The sequence below is a fragment of the Periplaneta americana genome, chromosome 17 (assembly GCF_040183065.1).
Source record: "Periplaneta americana isolate PAMFEO1 chromosome 17, P.americana_PAMFEO1_priV1, whole genome shotgun sequence".
NCBI lineage: Eukaryota > Metazoa > Arthropoda > Insecta > Blattodea > Blattidae > Periplaneta > Periplaneta americana.
Window position 1 is genome coordinate 2780160 of NC_091133.1, and position 27796 is coordinate 2807955.

General features: G+C 37.6%; 1 protein-coding gene across 1 annotated transcript in view; it reads right to left on the reverse strand.

Moving 5' to 3' along the window:
* Positions 1-305: 305 nt before the first annotated feature.
* The window catches only part of LOC138693375 (zinc finger protein 665-like), an 89620-nt gene continuing 62129 nt past the window's right edge, over positions 306-27796 (reverse strand). Inside the window, exons 7-11 of the mRNA XM_069817298.1 lie at positions 27678-27729; positions 22709-22806; positions 17435-17542; positions 11082-11164; positions 306-1645 (exon numbers count right to left, since the gene is read on the reverse strand). Of these exons, the coding sequence (XP_069673399.1) occupies positions 694-1645; positions 11082-11164; positions 17435-17542; positions 22709-22806; positions 27678-27729 (1293 nt within the window). The 3' untranslated portion in view covers positions 306-693. The remainder of the gene's footprint in view (positions 1646-11081; positions 11165-17434; positions 17543-22708; positions 22807-27677; positions 27730-27796) is intronic.

Genomic DNA, 27796 nt, shown 5'->3' on the forward strand with positions numbered 1-27796 from the left:
CAACATGAGCTGTTGTTAAGAAGTCGAAAGGAGGATAACAATGGCAAAAGAAGCTTATAATAGAAGAAAGGAGCATCTTCTGCGCACTACTGGAATAATTAAGGAAAAGACTAGTGAAGTGCTTTCCGAAAGTGTTGCATTATATAGGCTAGAAGAACTGAAAATGAAGAGAAATGAAAGCATCTGAAATGTTGATATGGATAAGAACGGAACGTGTGACATGGACAGAGTAAGAAACAAAGCTGCACTAGAACGAGTCAATACTGAAACTGACCAAGAACAGAGAAAGAAATTCGATGGGTCACTGGCTAAGAGAAGGCTGCATAGTGAAGGATGTACTGGAAGTAATAGTAGCGGGGAAAATGTTTGAGGTAGAAGATATGAAATAATGGACGACAATTTGTATATTTAAGATACAAGAATCGTGTGGGGAGACTAAAAGGCGGAAAATGGGGCAGACTGGATAATGGTTTGTTTGCAGTGAGTCTTTTCCTTCAGCAGAAAACTACAAATAAGTGATTCTACATAGAATTCAATTAAACAAACCACTGAAAAATTAAATATTTTCATTTATATGACGTAACTACTACACAAGAATATAATATACAACTATTGCATTTCATAATCTTGTCTTGTAGACGCAAATTAATTCTGGTACAACATTCCGAGAAGTTAACTTAGCATGCAAGGTTTCTAGTCAACATGTAAACATGCATGTCTTCTGAGATGTCCTGATACAGAGAAGCACTTTCCATACGCTTCGCATTTGAATGGCTTATCACCAATATGTTGACGTACGTGCACTTGCAAATGTGCGGATTGCGAGAAACATTTTCCACAAAATTCGCATTTGAACGGTTTTTCCCCGGAATGTTGGCGTTGATGAGTTTTTAAATTACTAGAACGAGAAAAACTCTTTCCGCATATATTGCATTTGAACGGCTTCTCCCCAGTATGCAGACGTGCATGCAGTTTTTGATGTCCTAACCGCGAGAAAGTCTTTCTACATATGTCGCATCTGTACGGCTTCGCACCGGTGTGTTGGCGTGCATGGGCATTCAGATGTCCAGACTGCGAAAAACACTTTCCACAAACATCGCATTTGAATGGCTTCTCCCCCGTGTGCAGGCATGAATGCATTTTTATATTTCCCGAATGTGAAAATAACTTTCCACAAACATTGCATTTGAACGGTTTCTCGCCGGTATGCACACGTACGTGCTTCTTTAGTTGCCCCGACTCGGAGAAGCATCTGCCACATTCTTCGCATTTGAATGGTTTCTCGCCTGTGTGTACTCGAGCATGATTCTTGAGTCTTGTTGAATCCGAGAAACATTTTCCACAGACATCGCATTTCAATGAGTTGTCAGCTCTGTGACTTCGAAAATGAGACAAGAGAGATTGAGACTTCGCAAAAACCTTGCCACAAATATTACACTTGTTTGAACTGATAACTGAATGGTCCAATCTGTGTCTGTGAGTCTGCATCTCGCACTTATTTCCACTCGTGAACATCTCCTCGTAAGTTCCACGTTCATCAGAGGTTTCGCCGACAGTTTTCTCTATGGCAAAACCATATGTGGGTGTCTTGCCTTTTGTTACAGCGTCGGATTGTGCAATACTGTAGCCTTCAGTAACTGCAATACTATAATGAAAATGCACAATCAAGCTATACTATATTAGAAGGGACAAACTCACAAGAGTAACTATTCACAGCAACAGAAAATTGTATTAGATATATTCAAAGTTTGGAAGCTAATAACATATACGAAGGTTTAATTTACTCTGTTGTGAGCAAAAATTTTAAATTTTGATGTGGACATATTGCCTCGACCTATTTTGAGTAAACAAAATGTTTGTTTGTTTGTTTCAAATTAATCTACAGGGTTATTATAAAGTCTCGATCCATTTTCGAGTTAACGTTGGAATTTGGCTTTCGTTTCAGGCTGATATACTAGTATGTTGACCACTGAAGAATGGGTGGCTGTTGTCGGTGCTCGATTGCGCCGTTTAACTTATGCAAGAGGAGTTTAGACGTAAATTCCACAAACCGGCGCCAACACGAGCAAATATCAGACTCCTGGTCAATAAATATCAGACGACAGGTAATAATAATAATGTTTTATTTTCGCTGGCAGAGTTAAGGCCATAAGGCCTTCTCTTCCACTCAACCAGCCTTAATCAAGACAATACATAAATTTAAATTACAAATATTTACACTACACTTAAAAGGTTCTCCAGAAATATTCTTCACTACACATTTATTTAAATTTAGATAAATCTATAAGGTAAAGTAGTAACTTAATTTATGAGCTAATTTAATTCAATGAATTATAATTAATTTAATATTTGAGATAGCTAGTAAAATGATGAAAATTAATTTAATATAAGCTTACTAGGACTATGTTACAGGGAGAATATATATATTTCTATTTCTATAAGGAGAATATTAATGTAATTGCCATTAGAGGTTTTGTAAATCTATTTAGAGAAATTAATGATAGTAATAATAAGAATGGACAGATGTTAGTTTCATTATAAGTAACAAATATTAATTAGCAATTCATCTGTTAAGTAAGAATTTATGTAATTTTGACCTAAATGAAGTTATTGTCCAACAACCCCTTATATCACTCGGAAGCGAGTTCCAATTTCTAGCAACTGAAACTGTATAGGATGAAGATTATAAAGATGTCTTGTGGTAGGGTATAATGAGTAAATTGTTGTGATGAGATCTTGTACTTAGCTGATGATATGCAGGTAAATTTTGAAAACGAGAAGCCAAATAGATTGGGGTAGCGGTGCGCAGAATTTGAAATAAGAGAACAAGAGAATGCAGGGCTTGTCGAACGCTTAGCCTTAGCCAAGACAGAGTTTGGAAAGACGGGGAAACATGATCATACTTACGAATATTACAAATATAACGGACGCACGCATTATGCACACGTTGTAGCCAGTTGCTCAAATTTGCATTTAGGTTACTTAATATAATATCGCAGTAGTCAAAGTGTGGCATCACGAGTGTTTGTACAAGGATTAATTTTAATTTATCGGGAAGAAAGTGCTTCAATCGCTTTAATGAGTGAATAATTGAAAATATTTTTTTTGGAGGTGTGATTCACTTGTTCATTCCATTCCAGGTGACAATCCATATAAATACCAAGGTTCTTCACAGTCGTACTGTATGGAATAGTAGTATTATTTACAATTATCGGTGACAAATTTTGTTTGTCACACTTCGATCTTTGATGTTCTATTAAGATTGCCTGCGATTTACTTGCATTTAAATTAAGTCCGTGCGTTTTCGACCATATGGATATAGAATTCAAGTAATGTCGCTGATGAACCACGTTCCAGTCGACCTGTCGAACCGGAGGAGACTGTGGCATAGATCCGAGAAGCCATCGAAAGAAGTCCTCAAGCATCGACTCGTCATTTAAGTAACGAGCTAGATGTGTCCAGAGCAGCTGTGTGAAGATTTTGAGGTTTACATTGAAGAAGCGTGTTTATCACATTCAGGTGTTACATTATGCAGCTCGTAGGGCACTGTGTTACGACTTAAAGGAGGATGTGAAGATCGAAAACTTATTCCATCATATCCTGTTGCGTGACGAGGCCACATTCCACATTTGTGATAAAGTGAAAAAAGAGAACTGTCGCATATGGCGTGACGAGCCACTACACGCCATCTATGAATGGCAAAGGGACACCCCAAAAGTGAATGTGTGGCTTGGGCTTACAAAAAGCCACGATTTACGGTCCTTTCATGTTAGCAGGAAGTACCATTACAGGCAACACTTACCTAGACATGCTGACGGACTTTCTGGAACCACAGCTAGACCAAGATGGCATTGTTGACAGTGTTGTCTTTCAGCACGACGCAACACTCCCGCATTTTGCGTTAACTGTTAGAGCGTACTTCAACCAGCGCTTTCCTAACGTATAGATTTGCACAGGTTCATCACGAGTATGGCCATTACGTTCACCTGACCTGATGCCGTTAGACTTTTTCGTGTGGGGGTTTATGAAGGCAAAAGTGTGCAAAACGAAAGTACGAGATCTCAAGAACCCAGTGGCGTAGCGTCAATGTAAGCTAAAAAGCTCAGCTTCCCCAGTTAATAATAATTTCATAATAAACCTGCAGTTCATGAACAAAATTATTTATTAATTTCAATAGAGTTTATATTTATGCGTTAAATATTGTGATGAGGCAGCTCAGGATGATTTGTGATGCAGCAGTAAACAAGAAGCTTGCACACACCAGCTTCCAAGCAGACTGGTTTCTTACACTCATTCTTCTGTGTAACCGTCCCCGCAGATTTTCTATCCCTTTCTAACTAAACTACCCTGGTCGCAATGCACGGAAGAAGCTAGCTTTTACCTACATTGAAAGTTTCCGAGTTATCCCTTTCGTGAGTTGTGTTCAGTTGAAGGTTAGTGTGCATTGTGGCTGATATAATAAATAATGAGTGAAATGACAGTTCCTGACACCAATTTACTTGAATTTTTAGGACAATTCTATTATCAAGGCTGACTTACGAATAAAAGTGCGATTTAAAAAACAAATGACCTTGTCTATTTGTTAGAGATATGTGTAAACCATGAAATCATATTTTACTACGTACCATTTGAGGTCATGCCTTATCGGTGTTACTTACGAGGTTCCAACCAATCTTCGGACTGCTGACTTGACATTGACTACTATTTATTTTAAGACTACATTTTTGTAATACGTTTTCTCATATGTACATGAAAGACTACTTGAGTTAGCTTCCCCTGCTCAAAATTTCATGCTACGCCACTGCAAGAACCCGAGGAATGGTTTTCGGCAACCATGTGCAGCGATTACAGGCAACATGCTGGTGATTGTCTTCAGGGCTACAGGTGAAAGGTGGGGACAATGCTATGATGCTATGAAGTGGATGGCGGACATGTTGAATTACGATGAATTTCTTATGTACGATAACCCCATGTCCGCATGTCCATTACTTCTACAAAATGGATCGAGATATTATAATCACTCTGCATTGATATGCTGAAGGGTGCCGGACTGCGCGGTTTAACACCTGCTGAGATGCAACAGGTGTTCACACATAAATTTCGAAAACCAGCGCCAACTCGAGCAATTACCTGATTCCTTTTCAATATATTTCAGAGGACAGGTAATGCAGTTACCTTGAGGTAATGCTGCCAATGGGCCACGTCCTGTGCACGAGCAGTGGAATGTATTCGAGAGGAGCTCTGAGCACTGAGTCGTCGTCTAGGTAACCAAGATCGATTATTTTGAAGGTTTTAAGTTCACACAAAAAAAATCGAGCTTATCACATTGAGATATGGCACAAACTAGCCGACGAAGAATATGCACCTCGTAGGGCAGTGACTACACAGTGAAACCTCTTGGGTCATATTCTGTTCAGTGATCAGGCCAAATTTCACATTTAACACACACAACAGTCGCATATGGATCTTTGAATGACAAACGGACTTGTATTCACACAAATCACAGTTCACGGTCCTTACAAGTTCGCAGAAGCTACGATTACAGAGCGAGGTGGAAAACCACTCACGTTGTGTCAGTTATGACAACAGATCTGAATCAATGCCTACAGAGGTTCAACAGGCATATGGTGTTCACGTTCACCTCATTTGACGCACTTAAGCCTTTTCTGCTTAGGCTTTATGAAGTCACGAATGTACAAAACCAAAGTATAAGATCCACATATTCGAGGAGCCTTTACTGATATGATTACGAATGTGTTTACGGCGTCATTCGAACATTGGACACAGTACTTTCAAATGGATGGTGGTCATGGTGAATTACGTATGTACACACCATAACAGCCTTATGTAGAGTTCATGTTCAAATAACTATTATTTTTTTTAGTAGGTTATTTTACAACGCTTTATCAACTATTTAGCGTCTGAATGAGATGAAGGTGATAATGCCAGTGAAATGATTTCGGGGTCCAACACCGAAAGTTACCCAGCATTTGCTCATATTAGGTTGAGGGAAAACCCCGGAAAAAACCTCAACCAAGTAACTTGCCCCGACCAGGAATCGAACCCGGGCCACCTGGTTTCGCGGCCAGACGCGCTAACCATTACTCCACAGGTGTGGGAATAACTATTATTACATTAAAGTTGATCGAAACTCTATGTCCACTCTGTAAATATAACAATTCGCACCACATAGTATTCATCGTTAGTGATCTGAGAAAATGATTCTGCACGTCACTGAGAATAATTCTGCGCACCATTAAATCTCCACATAATTCAGTAGCAACTATGTAAGGTAGGGATATCATACCTTAACACATAACTGAAAAATTCTATCTCTTCAAACAATTTCTCACAGTTATGAAAATCTGAAAACAGTAGCGAAGATTTTATGCTATATTGAAATGTAGTAAGCAAATTGTAAAAACAAGAAAAATGTATGTCTTAAATATGGAACACTGACACACTACTGCATCTCCTCCAGTTTCATCACAAATTTTGTTTCAATGGTGTAGAGACAAAAAAATCCAAAAAGGATAGCTGCCCTTGAACACAGGGGTACCAAGCGGTAACAGCACCTAAATTAATTGTAGACGAACAATATTTTAATTTTTCTTAATTATTTCTTTTTTAGTTGTTATTTATTTATTTATTTTTATTTTTGGCAGTTACTTTTAACAGGAATAATTTATTTTTATGTATAGTTCTGTACAAATGGTTATTTACAATTAGCAAGGAATGCCTTAATACATTAATGGCTATATCTTGAAGTTGCAAAAGATCAATATGGAACCGATGAAACAAACTGATACAGAATCTGGACATAGTGCCCCTTGTACCAAAGAACAAGCCAATTACTTTCCAACGACAAAAGGGTATGTGCTATTTCTCTTCCAGATAAGTAAAACAGGGTCCAAACCTACATCTCGTAGCTGTAATTCAGTTCCTTCAAATCTGAGAGTCAGAACAATTATGAAGCCAATCCTTTGAGTGTTATCAATTGCTGTGATGTTGGCAATACTAACTGCCTTAATCCTTAAATGGTAACATGGGTGAAAATTCACCTTTGAGAAATTTTATTTCTCTGCCGTGCATTGGTAAACCTGTCTAGACTGTTGGCTCTCTTGCTATGTAACTTTCTCAAGTGTAGCTTCTTAACCATTGTTGAAATGTATTTGAAATAATTTTAGTTGCTATAGTATAGCTCTACAAAGCAGACCTGGGTGAGTTTTCACCCATGTTACCATTAATGTTACATTAGTAATTTTTTCAACTTCTTAGTATATGTGTCAGACGAATTGCAATTCTCTTCTGCATTAGTTTGATGAACATGGAGTTTATTATTATTGACGGTAAGAAATGTACTTCCGGTGAGGTAGAGAAGATAATAATGAATGAAAATAATGATGATGATGAAAATGACGCATCTGATGGAGAGGGGAGTGTGAAGGACGATATTTGTGAACAAGATGATGTAGTAGATGATATTATTGAGTGCGGTAGTGACAGTGAAAGTGATTTTACCCCAGAAAATAATGACAACAGCAGTGATAGTGCAGATGGTGTTGCAGTTCCTGAAGAGCGCAGAAAACCAGAAAATTGCTGGTTTGAATGTAAGGACAATAATATCATCACTCCGAAGAAGTCAGTCCTAAAAGGGAAAAATGTTAAAGAGTGGACATCCAAACACCCTGAAAGACAAAAGGTACCTTCTCGAAATATATGAAGAACAACCATACCCGGGCCAAAAGGTGATGCTCGAAAGGTAAAAAGTCCCAAAGACAGTTGGCGTCTTTTTTTTGATGAGGATATGTTGCAAGATATTGTTCGTCACACCAACAAAGAGATGGCTTCCCAGAGAATGAACTACTCGTCTGAACAGAGGTATACTGGAGATATTACTTTGCGAGAATTAGAGGCATACACAGGTCTACTTTATATCAGTTGGGCCAGAAAAGATAATCATATGAGTGCCGAATTTCTGTGGGGTATATTGGGTAGTCCAATTTATGTTTCAGTTCTGTCACTAAAGAGATTTCGATTTATAACAAATTGCTTGAGATTCAATGACAAGCAGACCATAGAAGCCAGAAAGGCTGCAGATCCTTTTACATATATTCGGGAACTATGGAATAAATTTTTCGTTCACTGTCAAGGATATTACAAGCCATCAACAGAATGTACTATTGACGAACAGCTTCTGGGATTCAGAGGTCGCTGCAAATTCCGTATGTACATCCCCAATAAACCGGAAAAATACGGCCTCAAACTTGTGTTCATGTGCGACTCTCATTCTAAATACCTAGTCACAGGAATACCTTACATAGGAAAAGAAACTTACAATGGGCCTGAACCTTTAGCACAGTACTTGGTGAAGGAATTAGCAAAACCAATTTATGGCACCAATTCCAATATAACTACTGAAAATTGGTTTACATCTTTCCCCCTCTTGTCAGAGATGTTGGCTCATGGTATAACTATGGTTGGCACTGTACGAAGAAACAAAAAGGAGATTCCTCCGGAAGCTCTTCAGACCAAAGGACGACCAGCAAATACAGCAATGTTTCTCTTTGACTACAATACTAATCAACAATTGATATCACTTTCACCAAAGAAAGGTAAAATTGTATTAGTAGCCTCGACCATGCATTACACAACAAGAGTGTCTGAACAAACAAGGAAACCAGAAGCTATTGAATTTTATAATGAAACTAAAGGAGGGGTCGACTCGTTTCATCAAATGTGCAAGAACTATTCCTGCAGTAGACGTACAAGACGCTGGCCAATGGCAGTATTTTACGGATTACTGAATGCAGCAGGAATCAATGCATTTATTGTTTGGGCTTACGCATGCGCAGCCCGTGGAGGAAAGACACCCAACAGACTGGAATTTCTTCATAAGCTTGGTCTTGATTTGTCAACGAAATTTATGCAAGAGAGACTGACAATCAGGAATCTTCCTAATGACCTTCGAGTGAAGATAGAATCCATATTGAGTGAAAACAATTCTTTATCAGTTAGCTCACTGAAAGAACAGAAATCATCTGAAACAGGACCACGACAGGGACGTTGCAAACACTGCAAAAAGAGTGACAAAAAGTTTGCCGTGAAGTGTAGTGTTTGTGAGAATTTCGTGTGTGGAGATCATAGGGAAATAACCTGCAAGAATTGCACACCACAGAAAATAAAAAGCGTGACATTTTTCTCTTAATTATAAAATATACACTGGAATTTTTTTTTAATTCTATGCTGCAAGAAAACTTTCATCGCTTCTAACAATATTGTCAATTTATGTTAAATTTCCAATTATTTTGTGTTGAGCTGTGCTGTGTTAAGTTTCAAGTGTGTTTCAATATATAAAAGTCAAATGCAGCATTATAAAAATCTTAATTTTTGTGTTGGGTGAAAATTCACCCATGTTACTAATAGTGTATAATAAACTGATGTTACCAGTTAAGGGTTGAGGAGAGGAGCAGGAGAGTGTTTAATTAAGAGAATAGAATTAACACAAAGAAAAATTCCCACGCCTAATTTCATTATAAAGCTATTAATATTCTACTCAAGATGATCCTTTAGAATTATTTACATGAAATAAGAAAAAAATGTATCAAAACACGATTAATAATATGAACATAATATTCTTATCATTTAATCATAATTATACTTACTTACTTACTTACTTACTGGCTTTTAAGGAACCAGCAGGTTCATTGCCACCCTCACATAAGCCCGCCATTGGTCCCTATCCTGAGCAAGATTAATCCAGTCCCTATCATCATATCCCACTTCCCTCATATCACTATAATCATAATTAAAGCAACATTTTTATATTTTACAATAAAAACACAATGGACTTGAGGAGTTACAAAAAAAAAAAAAGAAGAAGAACTGGTAGACTACACAAACATTGCTTGAAACAAGAGAGCTCTTATGTATTCTGTATTTTTCATCTATATATGTCAAACCTGGTTGAGTGGAAGAGAAGGCCTTATTCCCTTAAATAAACAAGGCAAAATAATGCAGCAGCTGCTGCTACTACTACTGCTATATGAATGGAGCAGCAATATATGTAAAAATGGACTACATATGATTTTCAAAGCACGAAGGGTATGGTGAATGGGAAGACGAAGTAAAACTACACGAAAAACAGAGATGAACTTAGAAAAGTGAAAGGCGGAGATGAAACCAAACACTGAAAGTAATAGAAAGTACAGAGGCCGTTCTAAATGAGATCGAGAAAAATGCAATGCATCAGTGTTGCTATAGTACAGCTCGATTCAACGATCTTGGCCCTTGTCCTTGTTTGTTTGGCTAGTGAGCGAGTTGTGTGTTGCGTCATAAAAAAGAAATTTAATCACAAACGTGGATGTGAAGGGAACAGGAAAGAGAAAGAATGAAAATAATATCTATACTTGTAGCTGAGGAACACTCATGTCAATAAAATATAAGTCATCATGCGATTGTTTCATCAACAGATATAGTGGTTAGTAACGGAGCGTGTGAAATAATATTTCGTTTTTAAGATGGAGTGCACCGCAAAGGAAGCATTAGGTGTTATGACTGTGCAACCCAGCTCGCCAGTAGTGAAGAGTAACTCGCTCTTAGTCTATCTGCTTACTTTTTGCAAGGGCCAAAATCTCTGGATCAAGCTGCAGTTGTGGGAATGATACATATTTTTAATTGGTCATTTTACGTTGTTTCATCAACTGCTATGCTTATCTAGCGTTGGAATGAGATGAAGGTAATAATGCCAGCGAAATGAGTCAGAGTTCACTACCGAAAGTCTCAATGGATTGAGGGAAAAATTCGGAAAAAACGTCAAATAGGTAACTTTTCCCTTGAAAATTTGAACTTGGCTCACTCGTTCCATAGTTATACATGCTAATTCCTACTCACAGTGGAATGATATTATTAGTTGTCGCATTTATAATTCTAAAATATCGCATGATAATTAACAAATATGTGGAGCATCTCACAACGATTTTCATGAGGGGAGCAGCGTAATTCAATACCTATTTTCATAATTTTTAATGATTTGAATGAAGGATGAAAAGCAGAAGTAAAAATTGAGACATTATACGTACCTCTTAGTCACAACCTTATTTTCGTTTGTGGGTATTTCAAGGTTCATTTCCCTCTTCGCCGTGTCCAGGTCACATGACAATTCCTGAAAGAGAAAGATCATAAGCGGAAAGGTTACAATTTTAAATGAGGAACTAGTCAATGGATTTAGTATGATGAATATCTGAATTCATATCCTATTTAGTCAAAGTATAAATTTGAATAAAGGAAGACAATTCACAAACAAATAAATCTGTAATCACAAATTTTGTTGAAGATATTAAACAGGCAAAATGGTTAAGGATTTCACTGTGTGACCACATTACATGAAGAAAGTTATTTTCATTTATGGAAATTAAATTTCTGGTTGCCTTCCTATGCTGGTCCTACATATGCAATTATTTATTAAACACGAAGGTTGAGGGAAAACCTCCACCAGGTAACTTGTCCCGACCAGAATTTGAACCCAGGCCCACTTGTTTCACGATCAGGCAGACTAACCAGTACTGCACAGTGGTGGACTCTTCTATCTTCACTTGGTGGATGAGGTATAACTGTTGAAATGCCTAAAACTGTTAATGTTGTATTGATTTAAACTGGATATCACAATGGTTCCAAAAAATGCGTCCATTCATGTACCAGTACGATCACTTCAAGTACGGAATCCTGTGCATTCGAGTGAGCTACTTTACGAATGTCAACAAGACAGGATAGGAAACAGTTAGGAACATTAATAGAGTTCTTCTATACAGGTTTAAGTTCTGAATGCAGAACTCTGAACCACCATTTCTTATTATATTGTAACTTCAATACAAAACAATAATGTAATTTTATTCTCACAATAATCACTTTCTACAATTTAATTTAAACACTCCCGTCAACAATGGGATTTCCACTCCACACAGCAACACAGTATTCGTTATTGCACTCCACAGACGACAATGACAATTCACTTGGATTATTGAGAACAACAATGTACTCCTAATCTCAACTAATGTTCACAAAGCTCTATTTACAACAAAAAACTGTCAGTTCTCAGTTCGTTTGCCTTGACTAGTTCTTCTAGCTCAGTCACTCAAGTTCACAGTATCTCGAACCCAAGACCTTCAGAGTCAGTCCACTGAACTTCGAACTCAGGTCCCCCAACTACGGCCCACTGCACTCGAACTCAAGACTTCCGGCGACAGTCTACTGGCCACAAGTCGAATCCGGTCTCGAAGCTGGCTTCACAAGACTGACTGCCTTGCTGTCCAAAAACTAGCAACGGCTGCTGTCAGTTCACTTTCGTCTCCTATTTATCACTAAACCATAGTTTCCAGAAAGTACGATGCTCGAAATTTCTCCAGATGCCGAGAACATGGCGCCTATCTAGACTTCTCTGGATTTCTCCCCTCAGTCACCAGCTGCTTTACTTCCCCCTCTCCCTTCGTCACGTCCGCGCCGCCTCGTCGCGCCCCCCTCTCTTCTGCCGGACGCACACGAAGTTCCCCAAAGCGCCGAGAATATTCGGCCTGCCATCACAATATTGTTAGATCGAAGTACAGTAAAACTTCACTTATGGGGAATGAAGAAAAAAACGCATACTGTAAGTGAGCAAAACCAGTAACTCGAGTTACCTTTAATAACATCTGAAATATAATTTCAAGACTAGGCTATCAGGGGAGAACGAGTTGTCACTTTGGTAAAATTTTCACAAGAGAAACTTAGAACTTCATGGTTAAGGCATCTTTGATTCTAATATAGTACTTAAATCTATAACATATAATTCTGAAGAATGTGAGATTATTATTTGTACAAAATCTTAGCTGCTTAGAGCCAAAAATTTTACGACATTGTCTTACCTAGTTTTTCCTGCGTTATCTGTATTTAATGATACATGATTGATTATTTAAAAAAAAAATCAGTTATTCTCAACTGCTCCCTTCTAAGGAATAAACCATGCCCTCAAATTGTGATAACTCTTCCGAGCAAAACTTCAGACCATAAAATTTAGCATTCATCTTTAGCACTGATCGTCGTCTATTTTGACGAAATGTCCTTTTGACCTTGCTTCTTCTTTCATATAAGTTAGTAGCCGCTTTCTTCCTTTTCTACTTCTGTTTTCACACCAGAACTACCGTACTAAGCTTTCTTCGGTTATTTATTGACTTCCCTTATTCCTGCTTTTCTAAAGCTCACAAGGATAGGCCTATAAATGATTAATGGCTTACCAACTTCTCTTAATAAACAGCTGAAATGAAAACAGCCCTGTATGTAGATGATATGGTAATCTGGACATCATTTCCAAAAAGACACCATCGCAAATTATTTGAATACATGAAGAAAGCATTGAAAGTCTTAGAGAAATCGTCAGATGAAAATAGACAGGTAGTTAATACCAACAAGACATTTTACCACATTTTTTCTCTAGCACATAAAGTCATAAGACTCGATTAGAAATATAAAACTGAAAAGATAAATGAAAATAAATATATGATTAAATGGCGATCTTACTCGTGTTAATTGTGTAAGCATATGCGGCTTACAGCTGTTTCGGTGCTTCTTCACACCATCCTGCGAGCCTATAGATCTCGGCGTCTTCTCGAACTTCGCCGCCTGTTGTGTGGGTGCGTTCGATTGTTGAAAAGTGTTGAAATGTGGTGTCAAATAGTGTGTTGAGAATTTGATCAGGGTGTGCTTCAGTGTGTCTGTATATTTCATATTGTTCTAGTGTGTTGAGTTTTTGGTTTTTGGGTTGTATGTGTAGGATTTCCATGTCTGTATTTATGTTATTGTATGTGTGGTTAGCATTAGTTATGTGTTCGGCATATACAGATGTATTGTATCCTATGGTTATTGCTTTAATGTGTTCTTTGCATGCTTACATAATTAACACTAGTAAGATCGCCATTTAATCAATTATTTATATTCAAATGTTAAAAGTAGTGTACGAAAGATTCAACATGGATAAATGAAAATCTCTAATTTAAATACTTAGTGATGTATGTGGATCCAAAACTTACTTTGGCAAAACATGTCAAAATGAGCTAAAAATAGATTTAATATAGTAGAAATACTTGCAGGAAAAAAGTGGGAATGTTCACTACAAACACTTACAGATACTTATCACACCTAAATCAAAACAATCTTGCTACATGGGTGTGAGAATTTAATCACAACTAACATAAGAGAACTAGAATTGGGCAATGAGGCTAATCACTGGAGCAGTCAGAACTGCAAATAACAGACAAACTGGCTCTTACACAATATGGAAATTGATTAGCCTACCAACAGAAGATTTTTGGACAGAATTCAAAAGAGAGCCTAGAAATTAAAAAAAATAAATAAACAAGATTCATGGAAGGGATAAATCTCATTAGAGATAAACTGGCTCTTACACAATATGAAAATTGATTAGCCTACCAACAGAAGATTTTTGGACAGAATTCAAAAGAGAGCCTAGAAATTAAAAAAAAAAAATAAACATGATTCATGGGAGGGATAAATCTCATTAGAGACAAATATATCCCAGATATAGAAATTGAAGAATTAATAAACCGAGACAACCCGCAAGAATACAAGTATCTAAATGTAAACTGTAATGTGACTTTGGGAAAAAAGGTCAGAAAATCAGAAGACCACAGGAATATTTTGAAAACAGTCGCATAGCAAACAATAAAAAAGAAATAAATACAAATTACGTCTTGTTTTCACAAATGGAGGATAGTGAATATGATGGTGCTGGAATTTAATGTAAACTTTTTAAATTCTACGCCTCAACAAACAAACTTTGATGGAAAGACAGAAGCAATATATACAGCTCTTTCCCAACTAACTGCTAGGATGCACTCATTTATGTTGTGTGATTCAATCTCGGCAGTTGAAGCTATAATAAATTGCAAATGCTCAATTTCTTCACGAGTGCTACAAATAAAACACCTGTTTGGAAAACTGTAGCAATATGGAAAAGAAGTCAATGCAGTGAGTTCCACCTCATGTAAGATTAACTGGAAATGAAAAAGCTACTAATTTAGCAAAAAAGGGGACAACACTAAGAAAACCAACCCTGTCATTTAAATCAGAAAGACTGATCACTACTCAACAAGGTTTTCATAACATGGACAAGAATAACTATTTTTATGTAATTTGTACGTCCTGATTACGAATATGGCATTGAAAAAGTGCCTACACGTCACATTTTTTCAGAAACTTATATTTTTAATTAGTGCATCATATAAAAATGTGTTAAAATCTCGTCACTCAAACTACCTTTCAACTTCCGCTGATCCCACTCACATTCCCGAATATCATAGAACACCACATCTGATACGACAGGAAGAACTTAATGACCTAGTTAGGGATTTTGGTCTTTCCAAGCAACACGCTGAACTATGAGGTTTTAGATTACAAGAATGAGTCTTATTAGCAAAAGATACCAAGATTTCCGTGTTCAGAAAACGAAACGATAAACTGACTAGTTATTTTGTAATGGAAAATACTGTTTGTGCCTGCAAAAATGTGAACGGGCTTATGGATTAATTAGATATTGAATATAATCCAGAAGAATGGAGACTGTTCATCGATTCATCAAAACTAAACTTAAGAGCAGTTTTATTGCACAATGGCAATATAAAACCTTCCATCAGTGGCTCATTCAGTCACTATGAAAGAAACTTATAGCAACATGTCACTAATTCTGAATACAGTAAATTGAAATGAACATCGCTGAACAATTTGTGGAGATTTAGAAGTAATAAATTTGTTGCTTGGGTTGCAAGGAGAGTTTACTAAGTTATGTTGTTTTTTTATGTTTGTGGGACAGTCGACATGTTATGTTGTTTTTTTATGTTTGTGGGACAGTCATATCACATAAGGTTATATTCCTGGTGAGCATACTATTAAATATCCTGCACTAGTGCAACGTAAAAAGTACTTCTTCCTCCACTGCATATAAAACTAGGGCTAATGAAAAATTCTGTGTAAGCTCTAGATAAGAGTGGAGAAGCCTTTCAATACTTAAAGACTGTTCTCTAAAATCAGTGATGCTAAATTAAAAAAGGCATATTAGTTAGTCCACAAATTAGAAAACTTTTAAAGTACAGCATTTTTGAGAAAAGACTTAGGAATTACCAGTATGAAAATCTTTTGCATCAAGAGAATCACAAGGCAGAATTTTTTCGCCAATTAATAGAATCGTTCCTAAGAAACTACAAAAAAAAATGGCCTGCAGCATATCACTGAAGATCCACTTCTTACATTCACATTTGCACTTCTTTCCTGAGAACTTGGGGACTGGAAGTGATGAGCAGGGAGAGCGATTTCACCAAGACATTGCTACAATGGAGCAACGGTATCGAGGATGATGGGATCCAGCGATGATGGGCAATTGTTGCTGGTTTTTAAAAAGGGAAGATTCCAGTTCTCATAACAGAAAAAAATGAAGGTTTTTTTTTATCTTTCTCTATTTTATTGCAAGAAGAGTGCTTTTTATAAGTCTTAATAGCTGTTCCGTTATTAATGTATCAGTTTTATCATATCTAAGCTGCCCTTGGAAATTTTCACACAAAAAATGAGAACAAAGTAATTTTCAACAGGTCAAAAATCCTGATTTTTCAATGTATCAAGTAAGTATCTATAACACAAAAACATGATGTGTTACGATCTTTTCACTGTCATTTTCGTGTTCATCGCATGCAAATTAGTTAAGATCAGCCTATTTTATTAATGTTATGGAAAAAAAGTTCAAATTTGTTGAGTAGTGAATCTAAACATTGTTCAGGACACAGAGATACGAGAAAATCAGAGGATCGAGCAGTGAAGACACACGGAGGGAACTAACCAGAATACCACGCGGCATCACACAACATGACTGACTGACTCACATCTATATGTCTGCAGATAATAGATTCTCTAAATTATATGCTGAGTGGAAGAAACATCATCATGTACTGGGCTCACCGCATTGCAGAAACAATGGACAGCAGTACTGGGGAGCCACAAGACTAACGACAAAGTCTTGAGCATTTGGTTATTTTATTGCACGATTTATAAATGTTCATTCACTATTAAGAACAGGTCAATTTTCACCTACTCTTTTCGAATAGCTTTCCAGTCACAACTGACGTAAAATGAATTCCAATAACTGCATTGGAACATTCACGAGGGCCATCATATTTCTGGAACTGTACTTTTATGTACAGTTTTGCTCACGTGCTTCCCTTGATATGAAGGGCCATTCTAATAGCATGCCTAATGCATTATACAATTACCACATCTCAAAGATACGGTGTTTATGTAAGATGTATGAAATACAATAAATGAATATTAACGGCTCTGTCTTATGACAAACAGTTCCCTGGAAGAGCTGCGTTCAAAACATCATAACAGATTCACTCACCTCAGCTTCGCACTTCACAAAAGCGAAACCAGTTAGCACGTGGTGTGGTGTGAGATCATAGCTGTGGTCCACGTATTCTTTCTTCAGCACATTCAAAACATCCCCTTCCTGGAAAACACAGAGACATACTAAAACAGACCTGATTTCAAGTGTTACAGACCGTACTCTGCTACTAAATGCAGCTTAAGTAAGGAATTATGAATGAATCGGCCAATTGAAATGTGGAGCAGACCTCAAAATATATTATTTTAATGTACCGAAGTACATATGATATTTCCATGCAGATATTCTGCGTCATCATACGATGAAAGAGTAATGGAACGGAGAAAAATTCCTTCCGGCGCCGGGATTTGATATGCGTAAATCACTTTGTGATTTAAGACGGCGCTTATTCCATCGGATCTCGGCCAACTAGTCACTCATAACGAGTGCACCTCAGCACATGTGTGGACTTCGGTCCTACGTTCATAGACATATATGACGTAGTGCAGAGGGCGGCCACTAGAGGGAACCCAAGAGTTGGAGCTTAATCTGAGACGATTCTATCCGATGCCGGGGTTGTATCCGGTGTGGCTTAGTGGATAAAGCATCAGCACGTAGAGCTGAAAACCTGGGTTCAAATCCCGGCGCCGGAGGGAATTTTTCTCCATTCCATTACTCTTTCATCGTATGATGATGCAGAATATCTGCATGGAAATATCATATGTACTTCGGTACATTAAAATAATATATATATGATATGCGTAAATCACTTCGTGATTTAAGATGGCGCTTATTCCGTCGGATCCTGGCCAACTAGTCACTCATAACGAGTGCACCTCAGCACATGTGTGGACTTCGGTCCTACGTTCATAGACATCTATGACGTAGTGCAGAGGGCGGCCACTAGAGGGAACCCAAGAGTTGGAGCTTAATCTGAGACGATTCTATCCTACGCCGGGGTTGTATCCGGTGTGGCTTAGTGGATAAAGCATCAGCACGTAGAGCTGAAAACCCGGGTTCAAATCCCGGTGCCGGAGGGAATTTTTCTCCGTTCCATTACTCTTTCATCGCAGACCTCAAAAGTTGCATACGACAGTGAGAATATTTCCATAATTGTATGTGTAATATGAATGAAGGCAAGCACGAGCGTGCCACTGGTACAAATGCATTATCTTATGTTCAAGAGCAAAGAGGACTTGGTGAGGCAATTATACCAAAATTCAATGAAGCTTTCACCCCATGTCAACCAAAGACAATAACTTGTCAATTTTTGTAACATTTGCACTGTAACTACAGGAGGAAGTTCTTAATATCTTACTTCTATAATACTATTTTACTGTTTCACACGGCCACTTAGAATTCTATTTCTATTCTGCAGACTTATTACAAATAATGCTGATCAATAAAGTCCCAGAAGGAAATGATTTTGGATGACAATGACCACCTCAGTTTATCATAAATGAATATTTGAGACTGAAATTCAAGCTACCCAGTTAAGTTTGGAATGTACAGTGTTCCATTTTTGCAACAGCTGATTGTTATACTCTCCAAGACAGATCATAACTGGATACTAATGTGCAAAGCTCAAGCTATCTGCTCCTCCATTTCTACTCAACAAGTGTTGATCTTTACCGGAAAGCACTTTCAGTTTAAAAATTATATCCATGCTTTAGTAAGATAAAAGTGGTATGCTTGGTTCAAAAGAAGTGAACACATATATAATCTACAGAGTGGTCCATTTGGGAAGACATAAATTAAAATGAGTACAATAGTTACTTATGCAACAAGTGGATAATCTTGATGATTATGACATGAATGAATGATCGTTCGTGCGACAATTTTCACGAGTGTCATAATAGGATTATCCAGGAGTTGGATACAACACTTTATGGCGTCTCAGCATTATAAATTGTAGGAAATAAACTATGAAAGAAATTCGGGATCCATACCTGACAAATTGTCTTCATATATTTGTATCGATCAGTTGTGCCTGGCTTTAGCACTGAGTAAAGGCAAATGGATGACCTTTATTTTGTTAATACAGTTTCCCTGAACCACGCATATGTTTTATGTGATATTACAAAAGTGTTAAATATTGGAAATAAATGATACGTTACATTATGTTCTGCATTTAATTTCTTGTTACACGGCGCATAGAAGATATTCAGATGTTATTCGGCAATGTGTGTATGTATTTATTCACACTGCAGTGGGTATATACCCGGTGGCAGTGGTAACTAATTACACTCAATAATGACAATAATAAACTTATTAATTAAAAATACGATTAATAATAATACTAATAATTAATACTAACAATAATTAATAATAATACTAATAATAATAATAATAGTAATAATGATAATAATAATAATAATAACAACAACAACAACAACAACAGGGAATATACTAAATTAAATCAAACGATCACTTAAAATAACATTTGAAATAAATCTAATTCGTATCTTAAAACTAAGATCGAAATAAAACCCTCGAGTATGATATGTTCATATCTGCACAAATACCTTTCAAATTACACTCATTTCGCTGTCAACTCACTCACTGCAATGGAGCTACGACACATTTCACTGATTCTATCCTGATTTCACTAACACTTCAAAAACATTTCACTGTTCAAATACTTTGCACTGCCACTATAAACTATAAAGCTTCACTGACAGGAACACGTTTCACTTACACAGCACACTTCACTGACACGACATACTTCTTCACTGATACAACACACTTCACTGACACAACATAATTCTTCACTGATACAACACTTCAATAACAACATATCATTTACACCCTTTAACTACTGTGTATAATTACCGTCTATTAGTAAGGTCCTTAAGCCTATTTTTAAATACATTTTTGGTTGTTGGTAAAGCCTTTAGTAAGTCTGCAGGTAAAGCATTCCAGTCCCTGATAGTACGATTGAGAAAAGAAAACTTTCCAGTGTCCGTCCTCTGCCTTCTTTCCCTCAATTTATATGAGTGGTCGTTACTTGAAGAGTAATTTGGCGGCTGCAACCTATTTTTTATTTCTCTCCAGGCAGGCTCACCTCTGTATGTTTTGAACAGTACGCATAATCGAATTCGCGTTCTCCTGTCCGTGAGTGTGTCCCATTTTACTGGTGAATTTTTCCGACAACATTTAAGAGCCCGTTTTTTAATCTTTTCCAGTGTCTTAATATGTTCTAATGACCGAACAAACAAAATGCTTCTTGAGTAGATGAGTATTTTCTGACGAAGTGACCTTGCATGTCAGTGGGCGAGTGAATACTCATAATATAATCATATGAGGATGTGAAAGTACGCATGTCTGATATGAACTGGAACGGGCTAGTCCTAAGGTAATGTTTGGTGCACGGTAAGTTACTATAATCTGTATGGGCCGTTTATCTTCTTAGAGAAAACGGTTCGATCAGGACCATACTTGGACATGTTGAATAACTTTTTCGAACCACAACTGCAACAAACTAAAAACATGGGCATTGTGTTCCAACAGAATGGTGTACTACCTCACTGGGTAACGGACGTCCGTGATTATCTGGATGATACGTCTGGTAACTGGTGTGGATCAGGACGGTCAAATTCCCCAGACCTGACACCACCTGATTTATTTCTCTGGGGTTTAATGAAGAATGGTGTGTGTGCACAGTGACTCATGGATATTCATGATCTCAGATCAAAGATTTTCTCAGCATTTGAAAAAGTTACCCCTGAGATGTTAGACCACACATGGGAGGAATTAGCCTGAAGATATGAACTGTGTCGAGTTCGCTGTGGTGGGCACATTGACTTCTAATTTGGACAAAACTCCCTTTCTTCTAGAATGCATGTACAAATTATTTAACAATAAATAGCAACAGTTTTCATTTTATCACGTTTTTATTTTATGTCTTCCCAAACGCATAACCCTGTATATTAAAGATTGCTGAATAACACAATATAAATCAAGATAAAAGATGAACTCTGGAAAGTGTACATATGAAGGAAACTGACAATATGTCACATGTCAAATAAGACAAGAAAATCTAGTCTTTATTTTCGTCAGTCCGAATACATCTGCTGAATATAATTTGGTAGTTGTACATAGGACCTGAAATGGACTTTCTCACGAACGGAAATGTTGTTGATGACCAGCGAGATGATGGCAACCATCACATAGAAATACTTATATGAAACTTTCGAAATCATGTCTACTAAAATGTTCAACTGCAAACCACAAATGGGCGACGCATCATTCAGCAGAAAAAAATTACATTCAATAAAATGCACAGATTTATAATACCTCACTTCGAGTGCGTCATTACTATCCACCAGTATGGAGCAACAGTTAGCAAGCCTGACCATGAGATGAGCAGACCCGGGTTCAAATCCTGGCTGGAACAAGTTACCTGGTTGGATATTTTCCGAGGTTTTCCCCCTCAACCACTTGAAGGAGAATTGTTGAATAACTTTCGGCCCCGGATCTCGGACACATTTCGCCTTCATTAGTTTCAACTTCATCTATCATCTTCAATAGTTTCAGAGATCGGGCAGACGCGGTACCGTAATTCGCTTACAGATGTCGTCTGTCTGGGGGAGTTGCATAGATCTCAGGGCAGCGTGAGGGCTTTCACAGAGGACTATGGCACGACCATCGAACAGATGATCCTTCATAAGATATTCAAGTCAATATAGGATACAGCAGGATGTAGTGTGTGATTTGCGAACAATGCCATCTATCTGAGGAGGCGGTAGAACATCAACTGGGAGATAGGGAGCTGTTCCGTCATAACTGGACCCTGTAGCTGAATCGATAAGATGGCACCAAGCAGTGAATCATGTACCCACATGAATCAACAATCATCCGACAATATAAGGAGGTTGCACAATAAGTCCCAGGTTGAGGTGCTAGCTTTCGGGCCCTTCTCTGAAGGAAAAAATACAAGAGAAACAAACTGACTCGATGTCTAGCGAGTGTGGCTGAATCCATTACTGCCCACTACTATTCATGAAGAATCACACATTATAAATTAACTAAAGCTAAAATAGAATTGAGCAGGCCGACACAATTTTTCTCTGTATTTTTAACAGTTTATTTCACAGTGAATTGAAATATAATATCATCAATACCACAAAAATCGATCTGAAATGCAAAACACCGATTTCTTATGAGACAAAATGGAAACGTTCCTGATATTCACGAATAAGAATGCCGTGGTCAATTTCAAGCCTCGGATGTATATGATGTATTGTTACGAATACTGCATATAGAAAAGAGACAGAATTACTTTCAACGTACCTCAGACAAGGGCTTCTTCTCTTCTACATCACTATCATCACTTGTTTTTATTGCCAAAGGATCCATCTCAGGTTCCGTCTTAAGCACATCCATCACAACTGAAAGAAAAGTTCAAGAAGGTGACATCCATCTGCAGAATGTGAAAAGAATTAGTAGCTATTACAGCTTATCTGCTGTACAAACACACATAACACATATGGAATGGAATTTACGGGAGGGGGGCACAATGGCCTAGCACTGCGACCTGTTATGATCTATTGCGTTAACCCTCAAGCTAGCACGTTCCCAAACCCACACTGGCTGACTACACTAAGGAACTCTGCATACCCAGGCTTCGAACAAGCAACCCCCCAGTTCCTTCCATGCACCACCAGCCGGCGATGGGAATGCTCTGGAATGACTACGAAATGGAGAAATGTGACGGAAGGGGGTAGGTGCCTAATATGGGGAAGTCCACACCTGTGGAGTAACGGTCAGCGCGTCTGGCTGTGAAACCAGGTGGCCCGGGTTCGAATCCCGGTCGGGGCAAGTTACCTGGTTGAGGTTTTTTCCGGGGTTTTCCCTCAACCCAATACGAGCAAATGCTGGGTAACTTTCGGTGCTGGACCCCGGACTCATTTCACCGGCATTATCACCTTCATATCATTCAGACGCTAAATAACCTAGATGTTGATACAGCGTCGTAAAATAACCCAATTAAAAAAAAATAAAATATGGGGAAAAACGGGAGAACCCAACTGCGACCTTACCCGCCACATTTGTCAATATGAATTTTTCAATGAAAAATTCCTGACCTAATCGGAATCGAACTCGGAAGACCTGCGTGACAGGAAGGAGATGTGACCACTCAGCCACATAAGATGTAAGTATGCAACGGTAGGCCTCTGTTTACTTTGAATAGTTGGTATAAATAATAAGTAAACAATACTTAAACGATTAAGTTTTACCCTGCCGTCAAACGTATGATAGGGTCGATTTTCTCATGGGTGAGGTGGTACAAAAGAAAACACTCAACATAAATAATCAACTATCCGTTTACATTTATTAATTAGCACTTCCGGTAATTTGAAAATGAACAAAAAGGCTGCAGTAGAAATACAGTCACCGATAACTCCACCAATGCATCGAAACTGACTTGCCGCTAATCGTCACTCAACTGGCATTCACCATTACACACAATAGTAACACCATCTATACCCACAGATTATAAGTATAAGTAACTTGCTAGACAAGTCCAAACTTGTCGGATGTGGCAGAAAGCACTAATACGAAACCAAACACAACCAATGTTATTATTGTTGTTTTCTAATGCCAGGCGTTTGACAAAAAGTCATTTGACCTCTTGCACGCCAATATTTTTCAAAGATATTATCATGGTCAGCCATTGGAACACAGATTTTGAGGTGTTCCGAATCCATTAGAAAATGGCAAGTTGTAGCCGACTTAAGTGAACACCCTATTTTAACGTTTTGGTGGCTACTTCACACACAACCCCCAGAATGTCTGGAGGACCACACCTGCTGTTGGTCGACGGGTCCATTAAACCTAGCTGGGAGATCTTGTTGATCACCACTGATCACCACCAGTGATCAGCACTAGGAACAGAAAGTAGAAAGAGGAGGAAGGAAAGGGAAATGAACCCCTAGGCCTCGAATGCTCTAATGCCGTTGGGGGTCGAAGAAAGTAAGATTTCAGTCAGAGAACTGGATAGGAAAAGGTAAAGAGGGAATTAGGTATTGAATAGAGGAAAATTATACCAAATTCAGCCATTAACTCATCAAGCTGACCAGTGCTAATTGATGAGTAGCCCCTCCCTTTAGTTCAGCTTGTAAAATTATGCTTACTAACAGCTGCACCACGGGAAGGTAGATATGGGACATTGGGTATTTGTCCAGGTTGATTCCTTAAAGCCTTCAATGGGAAGGATTAATGGCTCTTCCCCCTGTATCCGACAGATACCCTTTTGCAGCCTTACAACCAATGTAAAATATACACTTGACGAATGCCAACTTATTCGTGAATTACCTAATACTCAGTATGAAATCAAATATACTTCTACTAATCAAAAGAAACATACAATTGCTGATGTAGAAAAACCTGTTATGATCCCTGGTAGCTCAGTCTCGAAACCAAACAGCAATGGTCTCTCTTCAACTCTCATGCCTCTGTTATCACACAGCACATCACACCACAGTTCGGCCACGCTTCTGCATGTAGGTAAGACACTATCCCCGATCGAGCCCCAACTACAGCAGTACACGTCCCTGCCCAGACTGGGTTATCCGTGATCCCATCACTGATAGCCACTAAACAAAAACCCATCAGCTCTCCACGGCTGTCACACAACCATACCCCAGACTGCACCGCGTCAAGCGTCCCTCTCAAGAGAACCGACGCTAATTAATAATTAATGTGAATAGGGCCATATCACGCCACAACTTAAATTTGCTCCTTATATGTGAGAAATAAGAGACCATGAATGGCGGAAAGAAAACAAGCTATCTATAAAAGGAAGAAAGAGACCTAAAATGGCGGAATAGAATGCCATCTATGAGAAGTAAGGGTAACTAACAACAAGAAACATTACATAAAAAAGGAAGAAAAAAGAAAAGAAAGAAAGAAACACAGAGTGCCGAAACTAAAACGGCACAAGTAATGGACATCTACAAGAAGACTTAGTTACGAGATAAAGTACTGGCCGAAGGTACAGGTGCAATTGCTCAGCCTAAGGATAAGTTGTATATCATAACCAGCGTCAGAGTGTTCAAAATAACGCATAAGCACTTAAGCTGTTAATACTTCAAAACATTGATATTTTATTAGTTACCAGTATTTATTAAACATCAAGAAACTAAAACCTAATCATATGTAATCTTACTACAGTATCATTGTGTATGTACAATCCTATCTCAGTTACTTTTTTCTTTGTGTCAGCCTGACTCGTGTAGAATCTGGAGTGAAGTATCTATGGTTAACATTGTCTCACAAAATACACTCTGGTTCTGGATATGCAGAGAAGTACTAATTGTAATACGAGACCTTTCAGTCATTAGGCTTTAATATGCTTAAACATGTACATCTTGTTGAAAACAATTGTTTATAACCATAATAACGAACATTTGAATGCAACCATAACAACAGACAATATTTATCGCTACATTCTTCTCCTTTTTAGAGTTTGTGATGTAATCTATCTCGGTTAGATTTAGATTGCTCTCACAGATAGCAGTCCTGGTTCGTTGTGCTCGACTGGAGACTGGTTCAGTCGAATCTTGTTGTATATTCCTGTTAAGGACTGGAATTCTCATTGTCAGATGCCTTTTTATGGGTACAAGTATCTATCATGGAGTGCATATGGGGCTAACTTCCCCTCCTCCATCTCAATAACGAATATGTGCATAACTCGGATTAGCACCTCCTTCAGTAATGGAAGGACGATCACCACGTTTTAGAAATACTGGTCCAATCAACAAGGCAGACAATACAAAAGACAACTCTTGAACATGATTAAAAATGCGTTCATGTGAAAATTGGTTTGTAATGGTGCATAAGAGTGAGCAAATGGAATGGAGAGCCAGTTCCCATTTGAAATGTGCAACATTCCATCACGAAGAGCAGTAAAACTATCTTGCATATTATGCCATTATGCCCTCACTTTACGATGTGTCAGAGGAAGAACAATTGTTTGCACACATATGAAGTCTGATTAGTGTAATATATAGCTAATCGGCGATTCAATGGAGGGGGAAAGGAACTGACCACCATACCCCATTATCTCCTGGCTTAGTTGCCTCATAACTGATGCTTTATTCGTGTCGTTTCTAAGGTTCGGGCAGTTGACTAAACAACAACAACCTTCCATCTTGCCCATTCCCCTGGAATAATGTTAGTATGTTACAACAGTAGCATTTTTAAATGCAATAAATAGTCCATTAATATTCTAATCGAGACAGATATTCTTCTTATTGGGTGCCTGGCTCTTGAATAATGATTTTCAGCTCGTGGTGTACTAAGCTATATATGTGCTCCTTTATTTTTGTTTATCCTCATTTGTAAATTTCCTTGATTTTGGATTCTTTCCTCTAGCTTTTCTTCGAAATATACTTCTCCTTCCTTTCTCTTAACTAAAGTTTGAAGGGTACCTCTTGAGACCGCAAAAATTGCCATGAAAGTGTTACGACAAATCTGAATATTGTGACAATAATGAGCAAACTTTTTATTAAATAAGCAAAGCAATAAATGCTGGTCTACAGGTATCGTAACATAAAATCAATAAGTGGCAATGAAGAATAATGTCGAAAAATTGTCTTATTGTGATGAAAACATTTTGTAGTACCTGTGAGAAAAGCAAACTCAATTACAAAACGAATTATTCGTTCCATAAACTGTAGAAAATGTAAACCAAAAGGAATTGGAAGACAACTATAAAAGCATACCATATTTTGACGAGTACGTTTCTCCGTAATGAAAATTGGGTAATAGCCATACATGTACGTCAACTTTTACAAAATGGTTTGTGATAAAAAGAACTTTCAAAGAGGATCCATTCATAGACAAAATATCAATGAATGCTGCATTAATTCGAAAGGACTGTTTGTTTGGAGTGAATTAAATGCTATTATATAATGTAAGTTACACAATTTTTGTTTATTTATTTATTTACTAGTTTCCAAACCTAAGTATTTATGACTAAACTATTTTAATAAAACAACCACATTTTGCAGTTCTCTTTTGTATCATTTTTTAGTTAAGTAAAATATTAAAATGTCCAGCTTTGTTGTTTTAAAGATTAGGTCATCTTATTAGAAGAAATTAAGATCTAGGCTTGCACATACAAATCTGTGAGAAGTTAGGTTAGGGAAGTTAGTTCAGACTTTTATTATGATTTGCATATACGAATCTCTGCATAATTTTCAAAGCTTTGTGTTTAGTGACGTCAGCATAATAACCGACGTGGAAAAGAACTTACAATTTTGTGTATATTTCATTATTATTTGTTGTGCTTCAATATATTCCAGTGGTCATTGAATTCATTCAAGTTTTGCGTTCTTCACATTACATTATATCATGTGTTTTATGTCTCTACGT